Source organism: Halichoeres trimaculatus, unplaced genomic scaffold (genome assembly GCF_033239565.1).
Source record: "Halichoeres trimaculatus isolate MK-OKI-2021-1 unplaced genomic scaffold, fHalTri1.1 fHalTri1_scaffold_14, whole genome shotgun sequence".
Lineage (NCBI taxonomy): Eukaryota > Metazoa > Chordata > Actinopteri > Labriformes > Labridae > Halichoeres > Halichoeres trimaculatus.
Window position 1 is genome coordinate 29,479,126 of NW_027437192.1, and position 26,693 is coordinate 29,505,818.

General features: G+C 40.0%; 1 protein-coding gene across 1 annotated transcript; it reads left to right on the top strand.

Annotated features, from left to right (window-relative positions):
• The first annotated feature begins 9,610 nt into the window (after positions 1-9,610).
• On the top strand, positions 9,611-17,544 carry LOC141803355 (CMP-N-acetylneuraminate-beta-galactosamide-alpha-2,3-sialyltransferase 1-like). Its single transcript, XM_074687320.1, has 6 exons — positions 9,611-9,712; positions 14,616-14,812; positions 15,064-15,231; positions 16,933-16,978; positions 17,091-17,210; positions 17,377-17,544. Exons 1-6 carry the CDS (start codon positions 9,611-9,613, stop codon positions 17,542-17,544), a joined length of 801 nt encoding a protein of 266 aa, XP_074543421.1.
• The last annotated feature ends 9,149 nt before the right edge of the window (positions 17,545-26,693 follow it).

The window sequence follows — 26,693 nt, forward strand, 5'->3', positions numbered from 1 at the left end:
ACTTTGTGTCCTGCAAGATCTTCCCTACGCTGAATGTATATGTCACAGCCTTGCGCCCTGCTAAAATAGGATGGCTGTGCATTACCTGCAACAGAACAGATCCAGTGTGAGCTGACAGATCGACTTGAATTGAAACCTGTCTGATCCGTTGCCATGATGAAGCGGAGATGGACTGCAGATGCATCTAGTGTATTACAGCCATTAAACCCAGTCAGTCTGATCTGAAAACCTAGACAAAGAACACTTTTTGTCTTTTTGGCATTTATCACCAATGATTAAACTTTAAATTTGAAATTAAAATGTGTTTGTTCTCTCTCCTAATCTTTGCACATTTTTCCTTGGATCCTACATTTAACCTTTTTTTTCTTTTTTTTTTTTAAGAAAAACTTTTTTTATATTTTTTTGTTTTTATCTACTTACACACTTTGAATGAACAAAGATCTTAACACAACTCTGCTCTTCACATTGTGTCATCCATCAGAATGTTAAAATACTGCTATAATGGTGATGCTCGCCACTAATAGCAACAGAGCAGAGCTACAGTCTGAGCTGGCCTTTCCTGCCAAGGGTAGAAGCTGATTAGCCTTGGAGACCAACTGGAGAGTGGGCAACCTTGCTTCAGTACCCCCAGGCTTCTTCTAACCAGGACATGAACTATCAGCAGCAGCCCCTGTGATTGGGACCCCTGCCAGTAAGTCTTGCTAACATAACTCTGTCCCCCTTGCTGGTTTTTCACTGCTAACGCTGAGCCACCTCACTGCTGCAGGCTCCTAGGTGCTTCTAAGCACAGAGTCAGTCATATAAAACACAGGAAACAAACCCTCTGGTCACAGCAGCCTGGAACTACCCGACTACAACTATATCTTCATTCAAACTCAGTATTATAAAACCAAAACAATATTTTTCCCATGAAGTGTATTTTACTTTACTCACGGTTGTATCGTGGTCCTTGGCATAAGACCACGATACAGGATTAGCTGGAGAGTGTCTTCATCTCAGTGTGCACTGCTTACATCTACAGAATCCACCATATGACTCATACACAGGGCGCCCTCTAGTGGCTATTTTGAGCCATGACAGCTATCTCAAACACAAAGTTTCCTGAGAGGCTGGGCGGTGGGATGTACTTTTAACTCTCTCATAAGACACATCTGAAGAGAGAAATGTGTCTCCTTTGGATAAAGTTGATCAGTAGATCACAGCATCAGCTCTGTGCGAATCAAATGAAGAAGGAAGTCTCCATCTGCTCTAAGGTCAGCTGACATCGTATTTGAGGCAGCAGATTGTGACTTTGGGAGTTGGGACTTGTAGGAATTGGTAGCACCAACTTTTCAGGTTTCATGTCCTTGCATCTCTCCATGCATCTCTGCATGACTGAACTGGTGCTAGTACTAGTTACAGGCCAGTGCCAGGCTGCAAAAACTGGTGCTTCAAGGACCAACTCTTTGCTAGGCCAGAGCAACGCACTAACTACATCAAGGGTTAACGGGACAGTCATGACGCGGTGGAGAAACAGCCATTTTTAAAGTTGCAGAGTTTCTCCTTGAAAACTTCAAATGTTGGTGAAACTCAAGAGCAGTTGTAGGAGGAGGAGGATAAAATCCTGTGCTTCCTGGCACTGTGGTCATCCATAGAGATTAAGGGGAAATTAGACTGAGCCTAATGGACAAATCCAGTGGGTGATGGCTGCAGCAGGATACATCTTATTTATTATACACATTGTATTTGAAGTTATTATTAGTGTATCTACTTGGAACCATGGAAACATGCAATCATTCAATCATCAAATGAGAAGGAGGCAAATCAAATCCAAAACACTCCATGAACCAGAAATGTATTGTTGCACTTCATGTCATTGACCACTAGATGTCCTACTGGAGCTTCTGTGTCACTGAAGTCTGTAGAAATGAAACATTTTTTTAAAGAAAAGTGTTGAAGCTTCAACAAAGCATTGATCAGCCCTCTAAAGACAGGTTGTGATGATTCAGTCTTTGCTTTTTTGTTGGTTTTAGGGTTTGGGTTTCCCTGAGTTTCTGTCTTGTGGAGTTTCTTTGTGGTTATTCTATGTTATTCTTGTCTCCCTGTGTTTCCTGTTTTACTCTATAGTTCTTGTTTCTTGTCATTCTGGTTTGATGTTTCATGTGAATGCTTTTTGTTTAATTTATCCTTAGTGTTTCAGTGTTTTGAGTTTATCTTCCGCGTCTTGAGTATTACTGTGTTGACCTTAGTTATTCTAGTTGTGTGTTTTCCCTTTGTTTGCCCTTCATGTGTTTCACATATGTCTTGTTTCACACCTGTGTTGGTGGCTCCTCTGTCTATAAAGTCTTTTTTTTCTTGGTTCTTGGTCAGTTCATTGTCATGTGTCGACTGTCGCTGTCACTGTTGCTGCTGTGGTCACTCATCGCCACATGTCAGGTCTTTTTTGGTCTTCTTGTGAGTTTTTATGAAGTTTTGGAGTTTTTTTCTTATGAAAGAGATTTTGGATTTTAGTTTTTTTTTTTGTAAAAAAAATACTTTCTGCAATTGGGTCCACCACATCCTGTGTTTCCTTTGATCCGTGACTCAATGAACTGATCAGAACTGACCAGCAGATTATTTGGATGAAACTGACATTTTTTCAGAAATTATTTTTCTTTTTTCAGCCCATGTTGATATGGGCATCAACGGCTGAGGGAAGCCAGAGTGGTCAGTCTCCCTGGGAAGGGACCAGGCTGGCAGTATTCCCTGGGACCCAGGAAGGCCGCCACCATCCTCTTCCTCATCCAGTGCCTGCTGTGCTCAGGTCTTCACCCAAGGTCCTGTCAAGCCCCTGCTCATGCCTGGGGGCCTTGCTGATCACAAACTCAGTCACCGGGTCGATGCCCTTTTTATTTAAAGAGTTTTTGTATTTGTTTGTGTTATTTCAACTTTCGAGTTTTGACTAATAAATACTTTTTCAGTTATCTGCATTTGGGTCCTCCACAGCTTGTGTTTCCTGTGATCCATGACATGAGTAGCTTGTAGCAGTTGTTTTTTTGGCTCTAAATCTTTATTTAGGCTCACAAAGACAGGGTTAAGACTTGCATGCAGACAATGAGCTCCTCTATTGTTGCTTTCAGGGCTATGGCGTGAGTGGTCTTGCGTAAATGGCTATGTATATAGTGACATGCTGACTACTATGGTGACACAACAACATGGCTCCACACTGAAAAAAGAAAGCAGTTGGACCAACTTAAATCATTGCTTCAATTGGTAACACCTAAATAAATTAAGTTATTTGAAATGAAGTTAATCAATCAATCAAATGAACTTAAAAATGTGTTTGTTCTCAACCCAACATTTTACATCAGTCCAGTTTAAGGTTTTCTGTTGTTTAAACTCAATAATTTGCAAAACCTCAAAGGGAAATCTGACGAGACGTTTTTATACTTTATTGTACTGTAAAAATGTGACAAGTTGAACTTACTTTAAAGAATCTAGGAAAACAATTGCACTAAAAAGTTTAGTAAATATGACTAACAGTCTTGAGTTGAGTTTACTTTATGTCTACTTGTAAAGTATACTTTACAGCCTATTGAATTGACTCATTTCAAACCGTTAGTGAGGAGGGAATGCAGTGGATGAGACACATTTGAAAAACACAGCCCCACTAACCCCTCCCCTCCGTGTTCCAAGATCCCGCCCCCCAGCTCATATCGCCCTTGTCCACCTCCTAATAACATGCCCCCTCCAGAGCAAGAAGCTGGCCGGCAGAAAATTTAACAAACAAGACAGTCACCCTCCTTGTAACACACAGCTTTTTCTACCGGTCTTACATTTCTCCAATATTCAGTCTCTGTTGGCACCTGTATCACTCATAATTCTTCCTTGGTTCAGCCTTTTCCTTGAAACTTTTTTGTTTTTTTTCCCTTCCCTGTGGAGGGTAACAGTAACAGCTTCCTGGTTTCAGTCTCCTCTGGCTCCATGACGCTTCGGTAGCTGAGCAGCTAGCTGACGTGAGAGGGGTAGTGGGGAAGGACGAGATGGGACCATGGGCATGACGGTGCGAAGCGAGGGAAACAGGGGATTGGATGAACTCACGGACCAATCCGAACCGCGCATGCCATGCGCAGTTTGAATTGGTCAACTAGTATGCAGCTTTGCAGCAGATATACTGAATAGGTTTTTTTTCATTCTTTTTGGTCTTTATATTGTGTAGATTGGACCATAGGACCATAACAGCCCTATAAACTGTGTTATTAAAATGTACAAAGCTTTCAAATCGTACACCATAGCTTCAACTTGAAAATATTGAGTTGGGTTGCTTAAAAAATTACATCACTTCAACTGATTGAAGATTACCTTTTTACAGTGCAATTTGGCTTCTTGCTGATGAAAAACAAAACTGGTTCCTACGAAGAGCATGAATAGAACCAACTAGCACTAGCATTGAAATAGTTCCTGTTTTGCTTTGTTTGTTTGTTTTTTATAGAAAAGGGGTATAGAGACACGAGCAAACCATGCAAGTGGAGGATGCAAGGATATAACTTCAAGGCTTTGGGATCCACCACATATTTAAGGTACCCCAACCTTAGCGTGATGTTGCAAGAAGATGACCACCATGGGAATATGGACCTGTGGAGTCAAAGCATTAATCAGGCTCTCAAGCTGCAGTAAAGGTTCTAAAATGAGTCAAACTGAAGCCTTAGTTACATAAGCTAACATGTCAAACCAGACAAAGCTTAACAAATAGGCTGGATAGCACTAAGCACTGACTGTTATCAGCTGTGTGAGGCTGGCATGTTTTTGTGTCTGACAAAACAAACATTTATTGTTAACGCTCTCAATTACACAGCTCACACACCCCCACCCCCAACGCCCTGGGAGAGGATTCCTCCCCAAAAAAGGATTAAGCTGACAGCCTTAGCGGATGACAGCTGTGAACATACAGCTGTAGGTAGAGATGATTCAATGAAGGGAGGAATGTTTATGTACAAAGGGGGGTGAGGGTTAGCATGTCGAGCCTGCAGTACAGGTACACCTCTGTCAATAAGAATCAAGTGTAAAAGTTGATATATTTCAGTACTTCATTTCAAAAAGTTAAAGTTATATATATATATATATATATATATATATATATATATATATATATATATATATATATATATATATATATATATATATATATATATATAACAGTTTTTCTTAGTGGCTTTGGTATATTTCTAGAATCATCCTGGCCATTTGCAAAACGGCAAGTGCATTTCTCAAAACAGTTCGTACAACTAGCAAAACATGATGGGTTACCTGCCAAAGCCAGTCTCTTTCTCAAAAGCCTTAGTTCATCTCTCACAGTAAATTTCTGTGTCAGTGAATGTGTCAGTGCATCAGAATGACGAGTCTTCGTGTCAGTGTGAATGGATAGGACAGTCAAAGTGCTGAGTCATGCTGTCAGTGTAACAGTTTACTCTGGAAGAATTCTCGTCCACATCACAACAAAGATCTTCTCTGTCCACAAAAAGTCTGAACGATTGAAGACACAGTTGTTCTTGTAGCTTTTGGCTGCACACTTTAACCAACCTGGGCCACTGCAAGCTTATAATTCAGAACATGGTCCACATCTTTATTTTCCTTTTAAAAGAAATGTGTTGCCACTGTCTGTACAGAGGAAAGAATACATACATACTCGCTCATACTGATGCTTCACACATTTCCATTTGTCAGAGAAAGTCAAGACTGACCAGGGATCAATTTACGAGCCCGGCCAGATTTTGAAAAAAAAAAAAAAAAAGTCTATTGAAATTGTGTGGAAAGATGCTTGACATATGATGATAACTTGTTCAACCTTATTGCATTTAAAAACTTCAATGAACTAATGACTAAATGTTGTGAGGGATGAGACTATTCAACAGAGACCCATGATAATCCATTTTGATGATCAACATTACATAAGCAGCTGATAATGTAGGAAACAGACGAAAATTGTACATAATTATTTGCATGGATGTGAAAATGTTTAAAATCTTAAAGTGCTCTGAAAACAAACCTGACAGTGACAGATGTTTCTTGATGATCATCTTTGTGTATTGATATAGATGTCTATAGATGTACCTTTCTTGTTTGCCTTCACAGTTTTTCAGTTCAGGGTTGGACATTCACACTCCTGTTACGTCTTTTCCTCCAAAGTAAATGGTGGACAATTTGGGCGAGGCTGTGCTGCCACTGATTTGCCTTCGAAGCCAATAGGTGAGGAGTGGTGGGGTGGGACTGTGAGGTTGTGTAATGTTAGTTTAACATGCGGTGTGCTTTTTAACTGCACACTTGGTCACCAATATGACACTGAGGCAGAGGCAATGAGAAGTACAACTTCCATGTTACTGTCTCATGTGAAGTGATGCTCTGTGCTGCTGTTGATCCTTACCACATGACAAACCTGAACTCTACACAACACACAACAAATCAACGTGTTCAATGAAAAAAAACAGGAATCAGAATTAATATTCCTCTTGGATACAGAGTTTATTCCACAACATTTTCTTCATTTTTATTTAAATAATGATAATAGTAATAATAAAAACTATGAAATAACATGAAATAAAAGGTGAAGTATCCAGCTTTAGAGGAAGTGAGTGTGCCTATGGGATCCAGCACACATGCTTCAGCAACATGCAAACCAGGGAAACTATGTTGTGGCTCAGGTTTCACACACACTCATGAGACATGTGTGACAGAGTTTTGGGCGGATGCTCCGTCCTTTCAACAGACAGCTCTGGATACTTCCTGAAACAACCAACATCACAGCCTCTAATAAAGAAAGCATTCAGCCTCAGCGGGCGACTGAGGCAGGAGAGTATCTGGACTCCTTTTGGATAATTATGTTTCTTTACAGGTAAGACAACAACAGATGAGCTCTTTTAATAGATCTCAGCAGGAGGTAGAGCTGTTTATCCACGATGTGTGAAGACTGTAAGATTTAGTGGAGGGTTATTTAGAGGGACTGTACCTACACAGTACAAATACACATACAACTCATGTATGAGAATAACCTTTCAAGACATTAAAAGTGAGGTTAAGGAATAAGTGCTGAAATTTAAAAGATCACACTGAACTCGACTTTTGATCCGACTTGACTCTTAAGCTCCTTTTTTTTTTTATTATTAATTATTAATTTGTAATTATTTATTTTTTTTATTTATTCATTTATTTGTTTAAAATCAAGTGTTGAAAGACAATACAAAGATGATAAAACAGAAGAAGATACAACATAATGCAAAGAACATTAGAAATAACTGGAAAAAATAAAACAGATTGTTTTATTATTATTGTTATTATTATTATTATTATTATTATTATTATTATTATTATTATTAATAATAATAATAATAATAATAAAAGATAGCAGCAGCAGTAGTAGAAGTAGTAGTAGTACTTCTAAACAGGAAACAAAGTAACCTTGTAAAATGATAAAAATTTAAAAAATAAATTAAAAGGACAAAAGTGAGTTTGAGGGAAAACTAGATTAATTAAAAAAATATACAGAAAAATAAAGTAAAATTAAAAAACCAAGTTCTAAGGCAAAAGAAAAGAAAAGGGACAAATAAAAATACATACAACTAAAAAACTATAGTGAAAATGTTAAGAATAAGAATGAGAAAAGTAACAAGAATAATTCTGTTGGTGATGAAAAAAGTGGTGAATCAGCAGAAGAAGAATGCTGATTAATAACTCACTGCTTAAGTTAATAAGTGTGTGGATGTAAGTTAATGTTTAATGGTTTAAGGTCAGGTTTATAGGTTTGTAGGACATTAATCAGAGGTAGAGTGGTTAAAAAGATGAATTGATTTTTAACAGAGCCTATGCAAATAGGCTATATATATGTTTGGATGCTCGCATCATTTTATTGAAACAAAGTGCTTCCCAATAAAATTAACAAAAAAAAGGAAACCCTACCAGGGTCAGAATCAGCAGCACCACAATGTGTTAAAGTGTGGAGATGTTTTCATTGAGTTATTCACATCTCTCTCTTCTTTATCAAAACAATAAGCATCGTCTCATTGTCTCTCTAAAGACCTCCGGTTTGGGTCTTATCTGACTAAAAAAACACTTTGTCTGCTTCCAGTCTGCAGGCTCCACCTCCAGATTGTCCTTAGCATCTTTCAGTCTGGCCTTCTCTTGGCAACCTCTTGACAGTTGGAGACACTGTGATAACTTGTGTATTTTTTTTCTTTTTTTCATCAAAGTCTGTGTGTGTTGTTTGATAAATGTCTGCCTTTGATGAAACCTGTCTGATCTGGATGTGATGTGTATGGACTGATTTCTTCTGAGAGAACGTGTCTTAAAGGGGACATATCATGCTGATCCCTGATTTAATACTTACATATAATGTAATAAATTTGAAAACAAGACTTTACACCCCCTGAATTTTCAAAAAATGAGATATTGTATTTTTTCTGATATCCTAGAACGAGATTTGATGCCTCTGAAAATAGGTCATTGCCATTTGGCCGTGAGATTTCGACCGTCATGACGACACGAGGATCCTTTCTTTTTATTGGAATAATCTGATAAAGCAGCTCCTCCTCTGTGATGTCAGTTAGTCACACAACTTCCACCGAGGGATACACCCACCAAGAGCCGAGTATAAACGTATAAACTATACATGTTACAGTACTGGTTTGACTCACCACACTGAAGCGTCCTGAGATGATCTGTGTCCAGGTGGATTTTCTTCCTCCTGAGCTGTAGAACCGTCCATGTCTGACTCGGGGTTCAATACAAAAGTACGTATCCTACACTCTGCCATTTTATTAGTGCTATCAGTGCCTTACGCTGAAGTTTTGGCAAACAGTAAACTCGCTCGGTCTGCCCCATTCAGTATGGCGACTTTGTAAATACTGCCATGCTGCAAAAACCGCCCCCTGGCTCTACCCCCTCCACCCCTCTGATAGAACTGACCAATCAGAGCACAAAGGGCTGTGATGTTGTGAGGTTACTGGAGGTCATTCTGGAAACGGAGCGTTTCAACGAGATCTTCAGAATGGCCTAAAATGAGGATATTGAGAACACTATTGTGGGGCAATGAAGGAACTAAATGACTTGTACTGAGGGCAGAAATGCTTTACAGGCATCCTAGTCTGGCATAGTGAAAAGGAGAAACAAGCATGATATGTCCCCTTTAAAGACACTCTTTTTGTCTTACATTGAGATGTGAGATAGGACTAACTTGTTGGTAGCGCTGAATCTTTGTTGTGTTTGAGGAGAAGTAAAACAGTGTCTGTATCAATGTTTGGTGGTAATCTTGAGTTTTGTTTTATTTTGATCATTTGATTATGAAAGAGTAGTGCTAAGATGGGACAGAAATTTTTATCGAACCCAGTGGGGAAGCCAAGAAAAACAAAAAACAAAACATTGTAATTGAAATTGATTTTTGTTTCTGTTATAAAGTTGTCCAAGTCATATTTTCCTGATATTTTGTGTCCACAGACTGCAACGCCTCGCTGCTGAGATGCTTTCCAGAAAACTGTGTGTGCTTGTAACCTTGCTGTATTTCTCAGCTGTTGGGATGTTCTTCACGTTTTTTTGGATGGTATCGTTCTACCATACTTCTTTTCCACCTCAGAACACCAGCTTCTGTGCTTGTGATGACTGTATTATGGACCATAAAGAAGGGTTTAGTGAGATCTTTAACAAAACCCTGAATCCCTTTTTGTCAACAAAAAACAACCTATCTGAGGGTGTTTTTAAATGGTGGACGGTAAGTGTCATCTTTGAAATCTTTTTAAGTTGCAAACAGCTGTCATTTCATGTTAAATGATTTTTTTTGTTTTATTATTTTTCTTTTTTTTCAAAAGATGAAACCTTAAATGTATGTAAGTTGTAATTTATATAGAAAGTAAAAAGTGTGCGTCTGTATGGGTGTGGTGCCTGACAGACTGCCAGAAATCTGGGTGTCATGATTGATGACCAGCTGACCTTTAAGGTTCATGTGGCCTCCATAACATCAGGAGGATCAGATCCTACCTGACACAACAGGCCACACAGCTTCTGGTACAGGCCATTGTGATTTCACTCATTGTCTCCTGCAACTCCCTCCTAGCAGGCCTCCCTGTGTGTCCACTTTGATCTCTGCAGATTACCCAGAATGCAGCAGCACGTTTGGGTTTTAAGCAGCCCAAAACAGCACGTAACCTTGCTGTTAATCTCTCTTCACTGGCTACCAGTGGCAGCTCCAATCAAATTCAAAGCTCTTCTCCTGGCTTACAAATAATTGACAATAACGGCTCCTGCCTACCTGGGGTCCTTTTTCCAGGTCAACACTTCTTCTGGCCCACTACGCTCTGCTTGTAAATGATGCCTGGTGCTCCCAGCCCAGAGTGGCTCTGAATCTTCTCCTCTGTTGTTCCCAAATGGTGGAATGTATTACCTAATTGTCAGTCTACGTCATCACAAAGATGCGAACGCATCTTGACCCCAGAAGCAGCGTTTAGCTCTGTTCATCGGGACAAGTTATCGTTTTTTAAACACTAAAGTCAACCTGTTATCAGCATTAAAATGTATCAGTGTTCTGTGGTCAGTTTTTAGAAACGATACTACACAAGAGAGGTAACGTCTGATCAAGTTTTGACCATCAGAGAGCAACCGGTGTTTTGGAGCTAATAGCGACCATGCTAACTGGTGACTCTCAGCCGACAGTATCAGTGATTAACGGCCGTGAGTCACCAGTTAACAGGGTCACACTTTACACTGTAACACCAGCGACGTCTGCAGGTGAATAATTAACTCTGGACGTAGTTTTCTGGTTCTTTTATTACAAACCGGGTCTCAGACTCAGCAGTCTGTGTGCTCTTTTCGGTCTGTGAGGGTTTCTGATTTATTGACACATGTTTACATCCTGGTATATCACAGTCTGGTAAGCGTCCACGGACAGTGCAGTTATGAGCATCGAGTGACAGTTGTGTGTTTAAATTCCTCTCTGGGTACACACCGGTTTTCTCTGCCAAAAACGTCTGTCCACCTAACATCTGACCACTTGCTGATCTCTTCTGTCCACTCACTGCTACTTCACAAACCTGGGAGCTGTTTACCATCTGTATAACTGATGATAGTTAGTTTAAAAATGTTTTTTAGGTGGCTACTTCTCCATGTCAGTTGACAAACCATTATACTCGGCTGTGCTTCTGCACCCAAGTTGCGCTCCCATCCAGCGTTGTTGATAGACAATTAATCCCTTTGTACGATCCACTGAGTCTCTTTGTACGTTTAGATATGTCTGAAGACTGATCTGTTAAGGGAACATTTAGGGATTTAATCTGGCCCTTCTCATTTTCTCATTAGACCTAACTCCTAGTGAACTCCTTGTTGTTGAAGCATGAATATCATTGACATTGCTTTTTAATTGTAGTTAGCAGTGGCTACTTTATTTTAGATGAAAAAAGCACTTTTTCCTACACTTAATGTGCAATGAGAAAACCCCTAGAGAGGAGACACTCATCAGGCCTGGAGGTTTAGTCCACGCTAGCCATTGAAAGGGAATGCCAATGCTTCACTGGCCAGAGTGGCGTGGTGAGCAAACATTAAACAGCCAGAGTATCGCCATTGCCCCCGATCGACTGTCTTTCCTTGGTGCAGGCTTGGCTCCTGTTGATGAATCATTACTGCCCCTAGAGGCTCCTCAGCAAACTGCAGTAAAAGAACCAGCAACCAAATCCAAAGTTCCACACAAGATGGCAATAAAAAAGACAATCCACAACAGCATCATTGAACATTACCACAAATACTTTCTACTCTGGTCAAAACATGGTCTGGTGAAACACAGAGGATGTGAACAATGAGTTTAAACACATATTCATGTTGTCAACATTCAAATCTTTGCATGTCAAAAAGCAGACATCTGATACAGTGGGTCCCTAGGGGTATTTTTTTTAGTTTTGCTTTCTGTCATCAGCAGTGGCGGACTGGGACTGAACGCGTTCCCACCGGTCGTTCATACACCAACAGCACACCCCCCACCCCCCACCCCCGCCGTCGTCGAACAGAACCGGCCGTTGCTGTCGGTGTATGTACGGCTGGTTCAGCCTGACGACGGCTGGTGCTACAGGTCTGTCAATAGCCAGTTCTGCCTGACAACGGCCGCCGTTGCCGGGGGCAGCAGGGTGCTGTCACAGATTGAACCGGCCGTAAGCGCACTGTCAGCACCGACCGTTCTGGACTTCTCCAGAACGTCCAGATGGCCAGTCCGCCCCTGGATCGGTGTCACAAATAAGTGATAAGAAATATTGGTAGCACTTTAGATTACAGCCCGCGTCTTACAGTGTAGTTTCCCGTCTCTTACAGTGTAGTTTCGTCAACTGTAGGGGTAACTCTCACACATGTACCTTGACATTTTGCAGTACCTATCGGGTAGTTACGCTCTTGTCTTACAGTGTAGTTTCCCGTCTCTTACAGTGTAGTTTCGTCAACTGTAGGGGTAACTCTCACACATGTACCTTGACATTTTGCGGTACCTATCGGGTAGTTACGCTCTCGTCTTACAGTGTAAGTCCCGGAGTCTTACAGTGTAGTTTCCCGTGTCTTACCATGAACTTATCAAAACAGTGTAATTTTCCTGGACATATGCTCTAACTATGCAAACCTTGATGTATCACTTCCTCTTAAGAATCAGCATGGATAAAGATTATGTAGACCAATGATAAAGTTAAAAGCTGTAATGTATTGATGAGTATGGGTTTCACATAATAATGATATTCAGACGTATAAAATATCTTTATTTTTTTATACACACAGAGACCCCACATTGTAATTCTCCTTTTAAGGTACTGATCCATTAAGATCACACTTGTCTTTGCTTACTGGCTAACTATCCAGTATTTTCTGTTATAAATTGCCTCTGTTCTTCGTTGATGTGTTGTAAGCATTTTGTATATAATTTTATTCAGGCAACTTGGAGGGGTCCTTAGGATTTTGCGTATTTGCGTTCATGCCTTTATGCGGGCAGCCTGGGGTCCTAAAAGTTGTATAGCCCGAACGGAGATTCCGCGATTGTTTAAAAGCATCTTCAAAACATCTTATAAGTCATCAGTGATGCATTCTTGAGGAAGTAAGTACTTTAATAGCTTACAAGTTATCTTTAAGGAGTGTTGAGAGGGGAATAAACATGTAGTTTGTTTGTTTATGTGGCAGGAATTTTGGCTCTTGTTTCCCTTACGTTGCACTGCTAATGCTAAATAGCTAGTGGGCGCATCATTAACGTCTGGTAGACACTGTCTTTGATTCACCTTCTGTTATTTATTGTTTCAGATACCATACACTGCCAGCCCTGTTGAGATGCACTACTGATAAGTGGCTGTTGGACGTTGATGTCACACACATTATTCATCCTCTTCGTTCATTCATTCTCCATGCATCCGGCCGTTGCTGAAATGCTGTTTCTAAAAGGATACATAAAAGACTGAACTGTGAACTGTGTATCTGCCTTTACTCTCTGACCGGAGTATCTGTGTGGATAAAGTGTCCAAGCATTATTCATCATAGAAACACAGATGTCACTAGCTTCAACAGTTCCACTGCAACAACCCAGCACTTTACCTGTAACTACTGGTCAACACCTGGAACTGGACTAGATTATAAAATGCACACTAGTAGAGGGTAGTTAAACATTAAGTACAGCGAACAAGTGTGCACTTTAAAATCCAGCCCGGTTCCAGTTGTTGACCAGTAGTTACAGTAAAGTAGTGGGTAGTTACACAGTAAGTAAAGCCAACAAGTGTGCACTTTAAAATCCAGCCCGGTTCCAGTTGTTGACCAGTAGTTACAGTAAAGTAGTGGGTAGTTACACAGTAAGTAAAGCCAACAAGTGTGCACTTTAAAATCCAGCCCGGTTCCAGTTGTTGACCAGTAGTTACAGGTAAAGTAGTGGGTAGTTACACAGTAAGTCAAGCCAACAAGTGTGCACTTTATAATCCAGCCCGGTTCCAGTTGTTGACCAGTAGTTACAGGTAAAGTAGTGGGTTGTCGCAGTGGAAGTACTGGACAGTTAGACAGTAAGCAGTGGCTAGTGTTAACTTAATGGCCGGGTTACTTAAAAGGTGAATTACTATGTGGGGTCTCTGTGTGTTTAAAAAAATAAAGTTTTTTTTTTTTTACATCTGCAAGTCTTATCATTATTGTGTGAAACACATACTCATCAATACATTACAGTGTTTAGGTTCATCATTGGTCTACTTTATTCACCATACTAATTGTTAAGAGGAAGTGGCACATTAACAGCAAAAGCATATGCCCAGGAAAATTACACTGTTTTGACAAGTTCATGGTAAGACACGGGAAACTACACTGTAAGACGAGAGCGTAACTACCCGATAGGTACCGCTAAATGTCAAGGTACATGTGTAAGAGTTACCCCTACAGTTGACGAAACTACACTGTAAGAGACGGGAAACTACACTGTAAGACGAGAGCGTAACTACCCGATAGGTATCGCAAAATGTCAAGGTACATGTGTGAGAGTTACCCCTACAGTTGACGAAACTACACTGTAAGAGACGGGAAACTACACTGTAAGACGCGGGCTGTAATCTAAAGTGCTACCGAAATATTTTGTTGGTAACCATAGATGGGAATACATGTTTTTTTTTGTTTTCCTTTTTTCCCTGTAACAGCATCTGCAGTATGAGAGGCGCAGCTTTGGTTCGTACAAAGAAACAGTGGAGAAAGTGTTCCAGATGTTCCCACAGGGTCCAGAACTGACAGAACCCAGCCCTGATCGCTGCAGGACGTGTGCTGTGGTCGGGAATTCTGGCAACTTGAACGGCTCGCACTACGGACCTCTGATTGATTATCATGACATCATCATACGGTACGGTTAATCATCACTCAGCCTGTGAAGCTCTGAAACAAGACAAAACGTTTCACAAATGAAAGATACCTCTGTTATCTTTAGAAATCCACTTTTAATCATAATGATGTAAGTCTTAGATATTTTGACACAGGATGTTTTCACTTTGACAATATTCACAAAACGCAATATTCCCCATACTGCTCCCTTCAATAGAGTACAGTAGCAATTGTATCCTTGTTGCGTCAATCTGAAACCTCTGTATCTTTCAGAATAAACAAAGCTCCTACCAAAGGCTACGAAAGAGATGTTGGCACGAGAACTACCCATCATGTGATGTACCCTGTTAGTTCTTCTAATCTGGACAACAACACCCACCTTGTGTTTTTCCCATTCAAAACAAGTGATCTCGACTGGCTCGTCAGATCTTTCACTCCGAGGTAGGTGTACTTTTTTTAACCAGGTACAGTGAAACATCAGGACGGGACATTGGTGTTTGATTTAGTTCGGGATTAGAATGTTTTTAATTAATCAATCAAGATTTTTTTTTTCAAACAAAATGCTTTACATTGGTTGATTAAAAAAAAGAGAAAAAGAAAAGCAGTCAGAGAGCGCAGACCTCCTTCAAGCATATTGTGATTGTTACCAACACTTTAGTCCTACTTTAATGTTATACTCCCTTTCAGCAGACTGTCTGCTACAATTTGGTGTTAGTTGCAGGTTTGTACAATAATTTGTTACCTGACAGTGTTGAAAATTATGATGAGCCAGTACATATTTCATATTCTGGATCTTAGTATCCAGAATATTGCCAGGACCTGGATCATACTTTTACATCTGACAGAAATTATGTTGACCTTGTCTTGTATTGTTTTGCAAAGCAATCTAACCATTTATTGTGGAGTTATATACACATATGGTGAAAACAGCCCTATCTCACAATGATAAAGAAAAATCCTGGATTCAGATGGTGATCCAGATCACCTCCAAAATTTAATCACTTCTTCCTTATCCCATTATCCACATTTCCTGAAATTTCATCAAGATCCGTTCATTACTTTGTGAGTTATATTGTTCGCAGACAGACAAACTCTCCCTAAAACATAACCTCCTTGGCGGAGGTAATAATGGCAGAACATAGTACACATTAAACATTTCAAGTTAAGTATAAGGGGGACGCTGAAGAAACAGTTCAAAACCAAGAAACAGTTCAAAACCAAGAGGGCAAAAACCAGCAAAGGTGTTCAAAACTCAGGGCAGAAAGTAAGCCTGGTACACAGGCAGAGGTAAAAAAAGATAAGTAAACATAAAATCTCACGTGAGGAAAAAGGTGTGCTGGAAGGCTCTGACATGAGGTATGAGGACTTTCTGGCACTGAACAAAAGGGCGACTGGGGTTTGAATACACGGGGAAGTGACTGATAACAGGCCACAGGTGGAGCTCATGGGGGAAGGCCCAGTGATATCAGACACTGGCTGTTTTCCAAACCGCCTACTACACTAGCAGAGCCCACTATTTTGGCTGAAATTTAGTACACAGTAGTCAGTATGCAGAAACTTGCAAAATCTGCAGTATGCCAAAAATCCCTGGATGTCCTACTGATCCAGGAAAATTTCTTGGTATGCAACAGACCAGCCTACCTGGCATACTGTTTCCCACAATGCACAGTGCTGATGCTGTTTGTCAATACAGATGGCAGGTTTCGGTGAAGTACCGCCATCTACTGGAATGAGTCAGCACTATAACTACAATACAACAACTAACATTATGTGGTCTGTGAGATAGAAGTGAAGTGATGAGAAAGAAACACCTGTAAATCTTGTCACTTCTGGTTGTAGAAGAGGTGTTAACTTCTACAAATTAATTAGAGCCCTAAAAGACTAATAACTACCCCTTGTTAACCATACGTGGATTATATGGTAGTGCGCACATACAAACCTGTACGCTGATTCTGAACAATACATTCTTGGCTACAGTGCAGTCCAGAGTTTCCATAGAGGTTAGCATAGTGTGACAGGTATGTGGACAGGTAGGGGGGGTTACTCTTTCTTAATTCCTGCCACAGCCGGAGGAGTCTGACCCAAAGAAGGAAGTCAGATGATCCAGAAAGGAGGGGTAACACTTAATGTTCCTTTCAACAGAAACCAAACAGAGAAAAACCAGAGATTCCTGGCGAAGAAAGACTTGGTGAGTTGAATGAGTTCTTTGGCTAAAAACTGATTTTATTTTCAGGTGTTGTATTAGTACAAAAATGGCTTACATTCAAGGAACCTCTGAATGTCTAACCGGCTCTGAACAGGTGATGATCCTCAACCCAGGGTTCATCCGATATGTTCATCATGTTTGGCTGAAAAAGAAAGGCATGTATCCGTCCACTGGCTTCCTGACTTTGATTCTCAGTCTACACATGTGTGATAAGGTGCGTTCAAACCCAGTCATTTAAAATTCATTCTCACACTGCTGAATCAATGTCAGCTTGTATTATTGACATTAACTGTGTTTGAAAATCCACCTCCTCTAATTTTGCTCATACCAGAACCAAAGGGGCAAACAAGGCATTTAAAGTAACGTTCGTCTTTTTCCAGGTGGATGTGTTTGGGTTTGGAGCAGACAGATTTGGAAACTGGAACCACTACTTTGAAAAACTGAAAAATAAAAGGCTGAGAACTGGAAATCATCCTGGAAATGATGAGTTTAAAATCATTAAGAGATTACAACTTCAGAGGAAGATCCATTTTTACAGAGGATGGTGACAAGGATTCTTTTGATTATTATTATTATTATTATTATTATTATTATTATTATTATTATTATTATTATTATTATATCTCTGTGTTGTTAGGTCTTCCTGATCATTACGGTGAAAGACAATCAGCGGCTTTGTAAAGAAGATAAGAAAAAATACAGTCCTGCTTCTTGCTCATTGTTCAGTCTTTTTAATCAGGGATCCTTTCATTGTTATAGTATTGTCAAAGTTATTTCAACGTTACCTCAACTAATACCATCTTGTCTGTCATGCAATCATCAGAAACAGGGTTCAAATGCATTCATTGATGGAAATCATGTTTGTCCAGCTCCTGCTGTTATAGCTTGGATTAATTATCCAGTAAGATATATTTCAATATCTTGGGTGAAGTTAATAAACAAGAATTTTGTACTAAACGAAAAAGAGGTTCCATCCATCAGGGAAAAGTCAGGTAAAAGTTTGGGTGGGTGTTATAGTGAGGACCTGAGGGACTGTGACCAGATAGGATTAGGAAAGGTGCTGCAGAGGGGGCGGAAGAAAAAACAAAGAAGACGGGACTTGTATTGTTAACACCTGGAGCTCACATAAGCAGAGCCTGGGACTGTTGAATGTGACAGCACTGACTGGGGTGGGTTACTTGAGGTGTTCTGCTTATGGATTAAATTGACGGTGCGAGTAGCCATTGAGGGGAGGTTGCTCCAGGAAGCCAGCGCTGAACGTTAAGCCTTTCGGAAGTGTCATGGGCCTAACTTATCAAAACCCCAGCGACAGGAGTTGCTGGGATTTTCTGGCTCTTGTTGCCTATCTGTCTTCAGGCTTTGGTTTTCGGACTTGAGGCACTTGGTATCAGGTGACTGGGGCAGGCTTCACTGAGTGCTCGTCTAACAGCGCATGTATGTGTTATGCTTCAGTCAACATTTAAAGGGTACTTACAACTGTTGCTTTTTGAAGAATCTAGTTGAGTTATGTCAGTATGGGGTTTATTTATTTATTTATTTCTAAAATGATTGTAAAGCAATGTGGAAAACAGTTTTTTGGCATTGTTAATGAAATTAAAGCGTTATTAAATAACAAGGGGCTACATGTTGTGATTTCTAAATTTAAAACTAAATATACACTCACCGGCTGCTTTATTTGGTACACCTTGCTAGTACCGGGTTGGACCCTCTTTTGCCTTCAGAACTGCCTTAATCCTTCGTGGCATAGATTCAACAAGGTAGTGGAAACCTTCCTCAGAGTTTGGTCCATATTGACATGACAGCATCACACAGTTGCTGCAGATTTGTCGTCTGAACATCCATGATGAGAATCTCCCGTTCCACCACATCCCAAAGGTGCTCTATTGGATTGAGATCTGGGGACTGTGGAGGACATTAGAGTACAGGGAACTCATTGTCATGTTGAAGAAACCAGTCTGAGATGATTCCAGCTTTATGACATGGGGCGTTATCCTGCTGGAAGTAGCCATCAGAAGATGGGTACACTGTGCTCAGGTAAGCTGTGGACTTTAAACCATGCTCGGTTGGTACTCAAGTGTAAGTACTCAACTGCCTTAGAGCTACTGAGGTAGCCCAGTTTGGTCAGCAGAAGAACTTTGTGGAGCTATTCACTAGATTTGACCAAATGGTGTTGAAGTAAATTGTGAACTATCCCTTTATTTGGAGTTGGAATGTTACATTAAAGGAGCCATTATAACATTGACACAAAGACGTTTTAACAGTTTGTCTGTAACTTGAGGAATGAGCTTGTTCATTCAAACTCAGGCTCCAAAGCTCAACACATTTTGTCCCATCATCCAACAAGAGCTGAGACCAAAGGGACCAGTGAGTAAAGGGATTAAAGCAATGAAAGATCAATGCATTCTGTGCTGATAAAGACAATAAGACAAACTAGAGAAGTTGCATTTCCTTGCAGCAAATGCGTTGAAATGCTGAAGCTGGAAAAGTTTGAATAAAAGTGGAAAAAGCTGAAAATGTAAAATAAAGGAAAGAAAAAATGGCAAGAAAAATGAGGTTGATACAATGAGTGGACAAAAAAATGGTTACAGTGGAAATTAAATCAGCCTAACAATGTTAAAATAAATAGATAAAGAGAGAGAAACCAAACTGTGAAATCTTAAAAATGTAGAAGAAAGCAGAAATCTATGACTAATGTGTTAATGGGATGAAGAGAATAGGACCAGTTTAATGTGTGAACAGAGTCTCTAGTCAAAGTCTGCAAAAGGTAGAAGCAGTTGAAGTTGAAGGAGTTGCAGGGGATCAGCAGATTAACTCAGTCTCTGTTTTTGATGGTGAAATGTTTTAAATAAAGTTTAATCATTTAAAAAGTTTAAAAAAAGGGTCAAGATGTAAACCAGTGCTGAAAATGTGGAATGGAGAGAAGAAGTAGGAGAAATAGGGGAAAAAACAGTACAGAGATTAATGAAGCACTAGTAATAGAAGAACAACCAGCAGTCTGAGAATTATAAGGTGTGGCAAAAAGCGGTATTAATAGTGGAGCATGTAGATTAAGACAAAGGGGGAGGTATGGTATAATAAGTAACTGAAGTACATGTGTGTCTTTGTTCCTTGATGTTTTGATGTCTTCTTGTTAACAGCTGTGTGTGATGAAAGGTTGTCATGTTTGAATCCTCTGTCGCCTTGTCACTGTTTTTGATGGTAAAATATTTGTGTGTGTGTGTGTGAGTTAATCATTCAAAAGTAAAGAGGGTAGAGATGTGAAGCCTACAGCATTTTGTGATATAAGTAGAAGAAGATGCAGTAAAAAGGAGCTGTGGATCCATGCAGGGGTGAGAAGATTGATGGAGGACTTTAGAAATGGTGCCAAAGTCTTTAAAATGCCCATACAGTGCAAACTTGTGTGTCCTGTGTGTGTGTGTCTGCATGTCTTGTGACACCCAGCAGAGATCAGCTGTTGCCATGGTGATCACTACTTAAATCATAACGAGTAACAGATGTTAGGAACCCTACTCCTTCAACAGAAAGCTCTGGGATTTCTGCTGGGACACCCTCTGAATCTTCTGTCACAATTTAGTAACAGAGTGAGATTGGTAAAAAGAGAGCACATCCTATGAAAGCCAAAGCTTTGGGGAACATGTCAGTACAATTTTTGTATAGATAGACGTAAAAGAGAGAGGACGGTGGCAATTTCAAAAACGGCCTCGAAATGGTTCTGACCAGAAATGTTCGATCAAAGTCCCATAGTATTACATAGGAGCAAAAGCTGAGTTAGGTCGACAGTTGGCTGCATACTGTCCAAATGGTACAATCTTTTGCTTAAATATCACCTTTGTTAGAAGCAGGAGGACTCAGGGAACATTCTGATGCCTTTTTTGTTTGATTTGAGTCAAGTTTGAGAATTTTATGGCAGGTTAATCGGCAGTTTTTTTCAGTAGCAGCAGCTGCTTCTCCCACTCAATTTGAAAACATTCCGCCCTCTGAGAGCAGGAGGAGAGGTGAAAAGAGTGAAAAGTTTGTGTCGCTTAGACAGTGAAATCTCAAAAACAGTTGAAGATATTAAAAAAGTTATTACAGATATCAGTAGTGGAAAGATCAGTGAACATTTTAAAGCAAAAATGAAGTCTGTAAGTGGGAGTAAGCTGAAGTTAGAGCTTGTTGAAGTTGAAGCAGATTTTAGTCAGAGGAGCTGAAATTTCCCATCTGTTTAACATAGAGAAATTTTTTTGGAAAAAGCTGAATAAATCAAAAAGTTTAATAGTTAGAAAAGTGAAAAGATATAGCACACTATTCCTAGACAAGCTGAATAGTTTAAAAGTTGAACGGTGAAAATCGGACAAAATTTGAAGGCTGTGAAAAGGTCCAAAAAACGTACGGAAGAATAAGAAGAAGTGGAATAAAGTCACAGGATAACAATATGTTGAAATGCTGAATCAGCATTTCAACATAATAAAGCAACCAAGATGACTTAAAACAACTAAGTCAATAAAATATATTTTAAAAAGAAGCAGAGTTGAATGAGAAGAAATTCAACGATGATATCAAATGAAACCATGTCTCTAAAAATTAGTTGTTAGTTGTAAAGTAGAGGTTTTGCGATAGATTCAGACTTCAAAATCAGGGTGATTTGTTGCCGTCTAAAATCAGTAAAAAGCTGCCTTCTTACAAGTTCTAATTTGAAAGGGGCTGGTTTAAACATGATGGAACAGTCAGATGCAAATGTCTTGCTTTACATTGGTGGACGCTGACCAAGACCAGCGTCAGTAAGAAGGTTCAGATTTTGCAGATTAAACAAAATTATTACACACTTTGAGTTGCTGAATTTCTGAGCCACCCAGCTGCTTCGAAATTCAGTCATGAGTAGAACTAAAGCCTTAGTTATATAAGATAACATGTCAAACGAGACAGGGCTTAACAAAACTCAAAGGTGACTGTTGTCACCCAGGATGGCATATTTATGTCAGACAAAACCAACACACTGTTAAGACTCTCACTGTAACACAGCTCATACCAAACCCCCAACACCCTGGGAGGTAGGGTTGCTACCTTTGAGGCAGAAAAATGAGGAACACCCTCAGCACCAGGGGTCTGGACTGACTTCCAACTGTAGAGTGGGGCTCCAGTTGTGGTAATGGATTAGTTAAAGTTTCATGTCAATATGTACGAATTTTAAAATATTTTTTCTAAATTTATTCTTTCCTGTCTGTCTTTTTGTTGTTTTTTTCTATAACCATGAATGATACTGGTGATCAAAATTGTATTGAACTTTTTTCATGTTGTATTAATGAAATGTCAGTATTCTTGATGTATCGATAAGAAATAACTTATCTGAGAAAACATATTCAGTAAAACACTGTGGCAGCTTAAAGATAATTCATACCTTTTTAAAGTCTCATTCTGTTGATTTTTTTAGTATGATTAACTTTTCCAAATAAATCACATTGTATTAGTTATTAATAAGTTTCCTGTATCTGTAGATGCTTCAGATATGAAGAATTGCGAGTCGGACATCTGTTTGTCCTCTTGATGTTGCAGTATCATTGCTCTCTAACCGCATGCTGTAGGACATCTGACAGGCCAACATGTGCCACAGAAAGCACTCAACGACAGATTTTACCATGTCCTGAGTAATTGTTTCCCTCATGGTGTCAAGCCATTCATTTGAACTTTCCCACTCGTGTCTGTGTTTCTGCATCCTTTGCTTTTTAATGGGGCACAGGGTGAAGTACCAAGTGTTGCCACAGCCACAGACATGTTTAATTCTGATTCCCAGTGACTTTCTCTCACCCAATTTATGATGAGCACTTATTCCACACTTAAAATCAACCACCCAACCAACTGCAGTTTCTAGCAGGCGGACGCGTACACATGTTAACTTCAGGCAGAGTGGTGCTGTGTTCAAGGCAAACTGAAGAATTGCGTTGATTTAAAACGGGACACAGCATTTAAAGCTATGGTGTACCATTTGGAAGCTTTGTACATCTCAATAACACCGTTTAAAGGGCTTTTATGGTCCTATGGTCCAATTTACACGATATTAAGACCAAAAAGAACTAAAAAAATCCATTCCGTATATCCGCTGCAAAGCTGCTTACTAGTTGACCAATCCGAACCACACATGGCATGTGCAGTCTGGATTGGTCCGTGAGTCCATCCAATCCCCTGTCTCCCTCACTTCGACCGTCATGCCCATGGTCCCACCTCTTCCTTCCCCACTACCCCTCTCACGTCAGCTAGCTGCTCAGCTACAGAAGCGTCATGGAGCCAGAGAAGACCGAAACCAGGAAGCTGTCACTGTTCCCCTCCACAGGGAAGGGAAGAAAATGAAAAAGTTTCAAGGAAAAGGCTGAAGCAAGGAAGAATTATGAGCGATACAGGTGCCAACAGAGACTGAATATTAGAGAAATGTACGACCGGTGGAAAAAGCTGCAGAGGGATTTGGGACTGAAGACTGACGCCGAAACAGACGAGTTTCTGTTGAACAGGTAATGACTTTGTTTACCACAGTGGGAGATGTCAGCTGAATAACTCTGGTTAGTCTGTGCCTGTACTGGCTAATGACTGAATGCTGCTGGTTGGAACGGGTCGGCTCTGTCAATAGATTTCAGCATAAGTTAGCAACACATCTTTAGCATTGCAAACTGAGCTGGTGAAGACACGCTGAGAAAGGAAAAGCCCCGCCCACAGTCAGCTCTGCTCTGATCAGCTGGCAGTGGCAACGCCAGACCTGCTTCTAATTCATGGTTTTGATCGTGCCGGTTCAAATGAAAAAGCTACCACTGTGTGTTACAAGGAGGATGACTGTCTTGTTACATTTTCTGCCGGCCGCTTCTTGCTCTGTCGTAGGGGGCGTGTTGTTTGGAGGCGGAGAAGGGCGATACGAGCTGGAGGGCAGGATCTTGGAACTCAGAGGGGAGGGGTGAGTGAGGCTGCGTTTTTCAAATGTGTCTCATCAGCCAAACTGGGTTTCAGATCCTAGACCATAGCTTTAAGTGTGAAATACGGAACAATTCCGTATTTTACTGTACAGGTGGCAACCCTACTGGGAAGGGATTTCTCCCTGTAAAGCAGGATAGAGCAGTCATACTGAAAGACACCATATGACAAACACCCTTAAGAACCCCTTTAGCACATATATATATATATATATACATATATATATATATATATATATATGTATATATATATATATATATATATATATATATATATATATATATATATATATATTTATATATATATATATATATATATATATATATATATATATATATATATATATATATATATATATATATATATAAAACAACAACAATATAAAACCAGAAGCATGAAATAAAAGTTTAAGTATGACACTTTAGAGGAAATGGGTGCACCAGTTGGGTCCAGTTCACATCCCACACCATCATGCAACCCAGAGAAACTATGTCGTGGCTCAGGTTTCACACACACACACACACACACACACACACACACACACACACACACACACACACACACACACACACACATTCTTTTTTCAGCAGAGACACAAAGCTCTGTCCTTTCAAGCAGAAGCTCTTAATACCTCTTAAAACAACCAGCTTCACAACAGGTAAGAGCTTTTAAAAGTTCTCAACAAATGATGGATGAACTCATTTCTTTCAGACTGTGATGTACTGTTTTCTTACGACTGTTTGTACAAGGTGTGAGAAAGAGCAACAGGGTTATCTGTTCTGTTCTGAAAAAAAATATATATACAATATGTACAAACCAGAACAGAGGTACTCCTGACCATGAATGTATGGTCTACAAACATTGAGGTTGAGTAATTTAAAAGCCATTTTTACTGCATGTTTTCAAAAGTTCATTAAATTATTCATTTATTTAATTTTTGCTCCAAACACAAAACAATGAAAAGTTTTAATAGTTTTAGTGGACCTGCCAACTGCAGATGTTTAAAAGATCAATAAGATACAAATATATAAAATATGTAGCATGAAGTGAAGTTACTGAAAGAGAAAAATGAATCAAACCTTTCAATCTTGTGAAAGACACAGACGATACTGAAAGACTTCCTAAGAGTAGATCACAAGATTTAATCATACCTCAACATTTAATCTGATTTTGTTTGTGATGTAAATCGTTCTCAGTCATATTCATCTGATATTTTGTGTCCACAGGCTGGAACGTTTCGCTGCTGAGATGCTTTCCAGAAAACCATGTGTGCTTGTAGCCATCCTGTATTTCTCAGCTGTTGGGATGTTCTCCACGTTTTCTTGGATGGTATCATTCTACCGTACTTTTCCACCTCACAACGCCAGCCTCTGTGCTTGTGACACATGTGTTACTGAATATAAAAAAGGATTTAGTGAGATCTTTAACAAAACTCAAAAGCCCTTTTTGTCAACGACAAACATCCTATCTGAGGGTGTTTTCAATTGGTGGACAGTAAGTGTCATTTTTGAAATCTTTCAAAGTTGCAAACAGCTATCTTTTCAAGTAAAATGTGTTTGTTTTTCGTTTGTTTTTTTGTTTTTTTTTCAAAAGAAAAAAATAAACCATATGGTGAAAATGTGTGTGTGTGTGTGTGTGTGTGTGTGTGTGTGTGTCATGTACTTGGTGACACACAAAGAGAATGACATGCTTGTTCATGTACTTCTTCATACTTTAACTCAGGTGTGACCATACTCTCCTCAGATCATTTTTGGGATAAGGACTGAGCATATTTTAGGCCAGATGACACGGCTATGACCTCCATTGTTCTTCTGTGTTATAATGACAAGCTATTATCGTCATTAATTGAACCAACTACCTGTAACACTGTGCACCAGGGCCTGTATTCTTAAGCATCCCGAGTTAACTTAATAAGCCTCGGACTGGTGAAGCCTCATACTGGTGTCAGACTTTCCAAAGGCGCTTAACAGTTTCTATGATCTGAAACCCAGTTTGGCTGATAAGACACATTTGAAAAACGCAGGCTGATCATCCCCAGTGTTCCAAGATCCCGCCCCCCAGCTCGTATCACCCTACCTCGCCTCCTAACAGCACACCCCCTCCGACAGAGCAAGAAGCCAGTCGGCAGAAAATGTAACAAACACCACAGTCATCCTACTTGTAACACACAGTGGTAGCTTTTTCAATTGGACCGGCACGATCAAAACCATGAATTAGCAGGATGAAGTGGGTCTGGCATTGCCACTGCCAGCTGATCAGAGCAGAGCCAACTGTGGGCGAGGCTTTACCTTTCTTGGCGTGTCTTCACCAGCTCAGTTTACAATGCTAAAGATGTGTGGCTAACTTATGCTAAAATCTATTGACAGAGCTGACCTGTTCCGACCAGCAGCGTTCAGTCATTAGCCAGTACAGGCACAGACTAACCAGAGTTATTCAGCTGACATCTTCCACTGTGGTAAACAAAGTCATTACCTGTTCAGCAGAAACTCAGCTGTCTCAGCATCAGTCTTCAGTCCCAAATCCCTCTGCAGCTTTTTCCACCGGTCGTACATTTCTCCAATATTCAGTCTCTGTTGGCACCTGTATCACTCATAATTCTTCCTTGCTTCAGCCTTTTCCTTGAAACTTTTTCGTTTTCTTCCCTTCACGGTGGAGGGTAACAGTAACAGCTTGCTGGTTTCGGTCTTCTGTGGTTCCATGACACTTCAGTAGCTGAGCAGCTAGCTGACGTGAGAGGGGAAGTGGGGAAGGATGATGCGGGACC

Bases quoted from the DNA above. Each gene is read 5' to 3' on its own strand.
- LOC141803355 (XM_074687320.1), top strand. From the start codon at position 9,611: ATGGACCATAAAGAAGGGTTTAGTGAGATCTTTAACAAAACCCTGAAT. The intron at 9,713-14,615 runs GTAAGTGTCATC...TCCCTGTAACAG, and splicing joins GTGTTTTTAAATGGTGGACG to CATCTGCAGTATGAGAGGCG. The intron at 14,813-15,063 runs GTACGGTTAATC...TGTATCTTTCAG, and splicing joins TATCATGACATCATCATACG to AATAAACAAAGCTCCTACCA.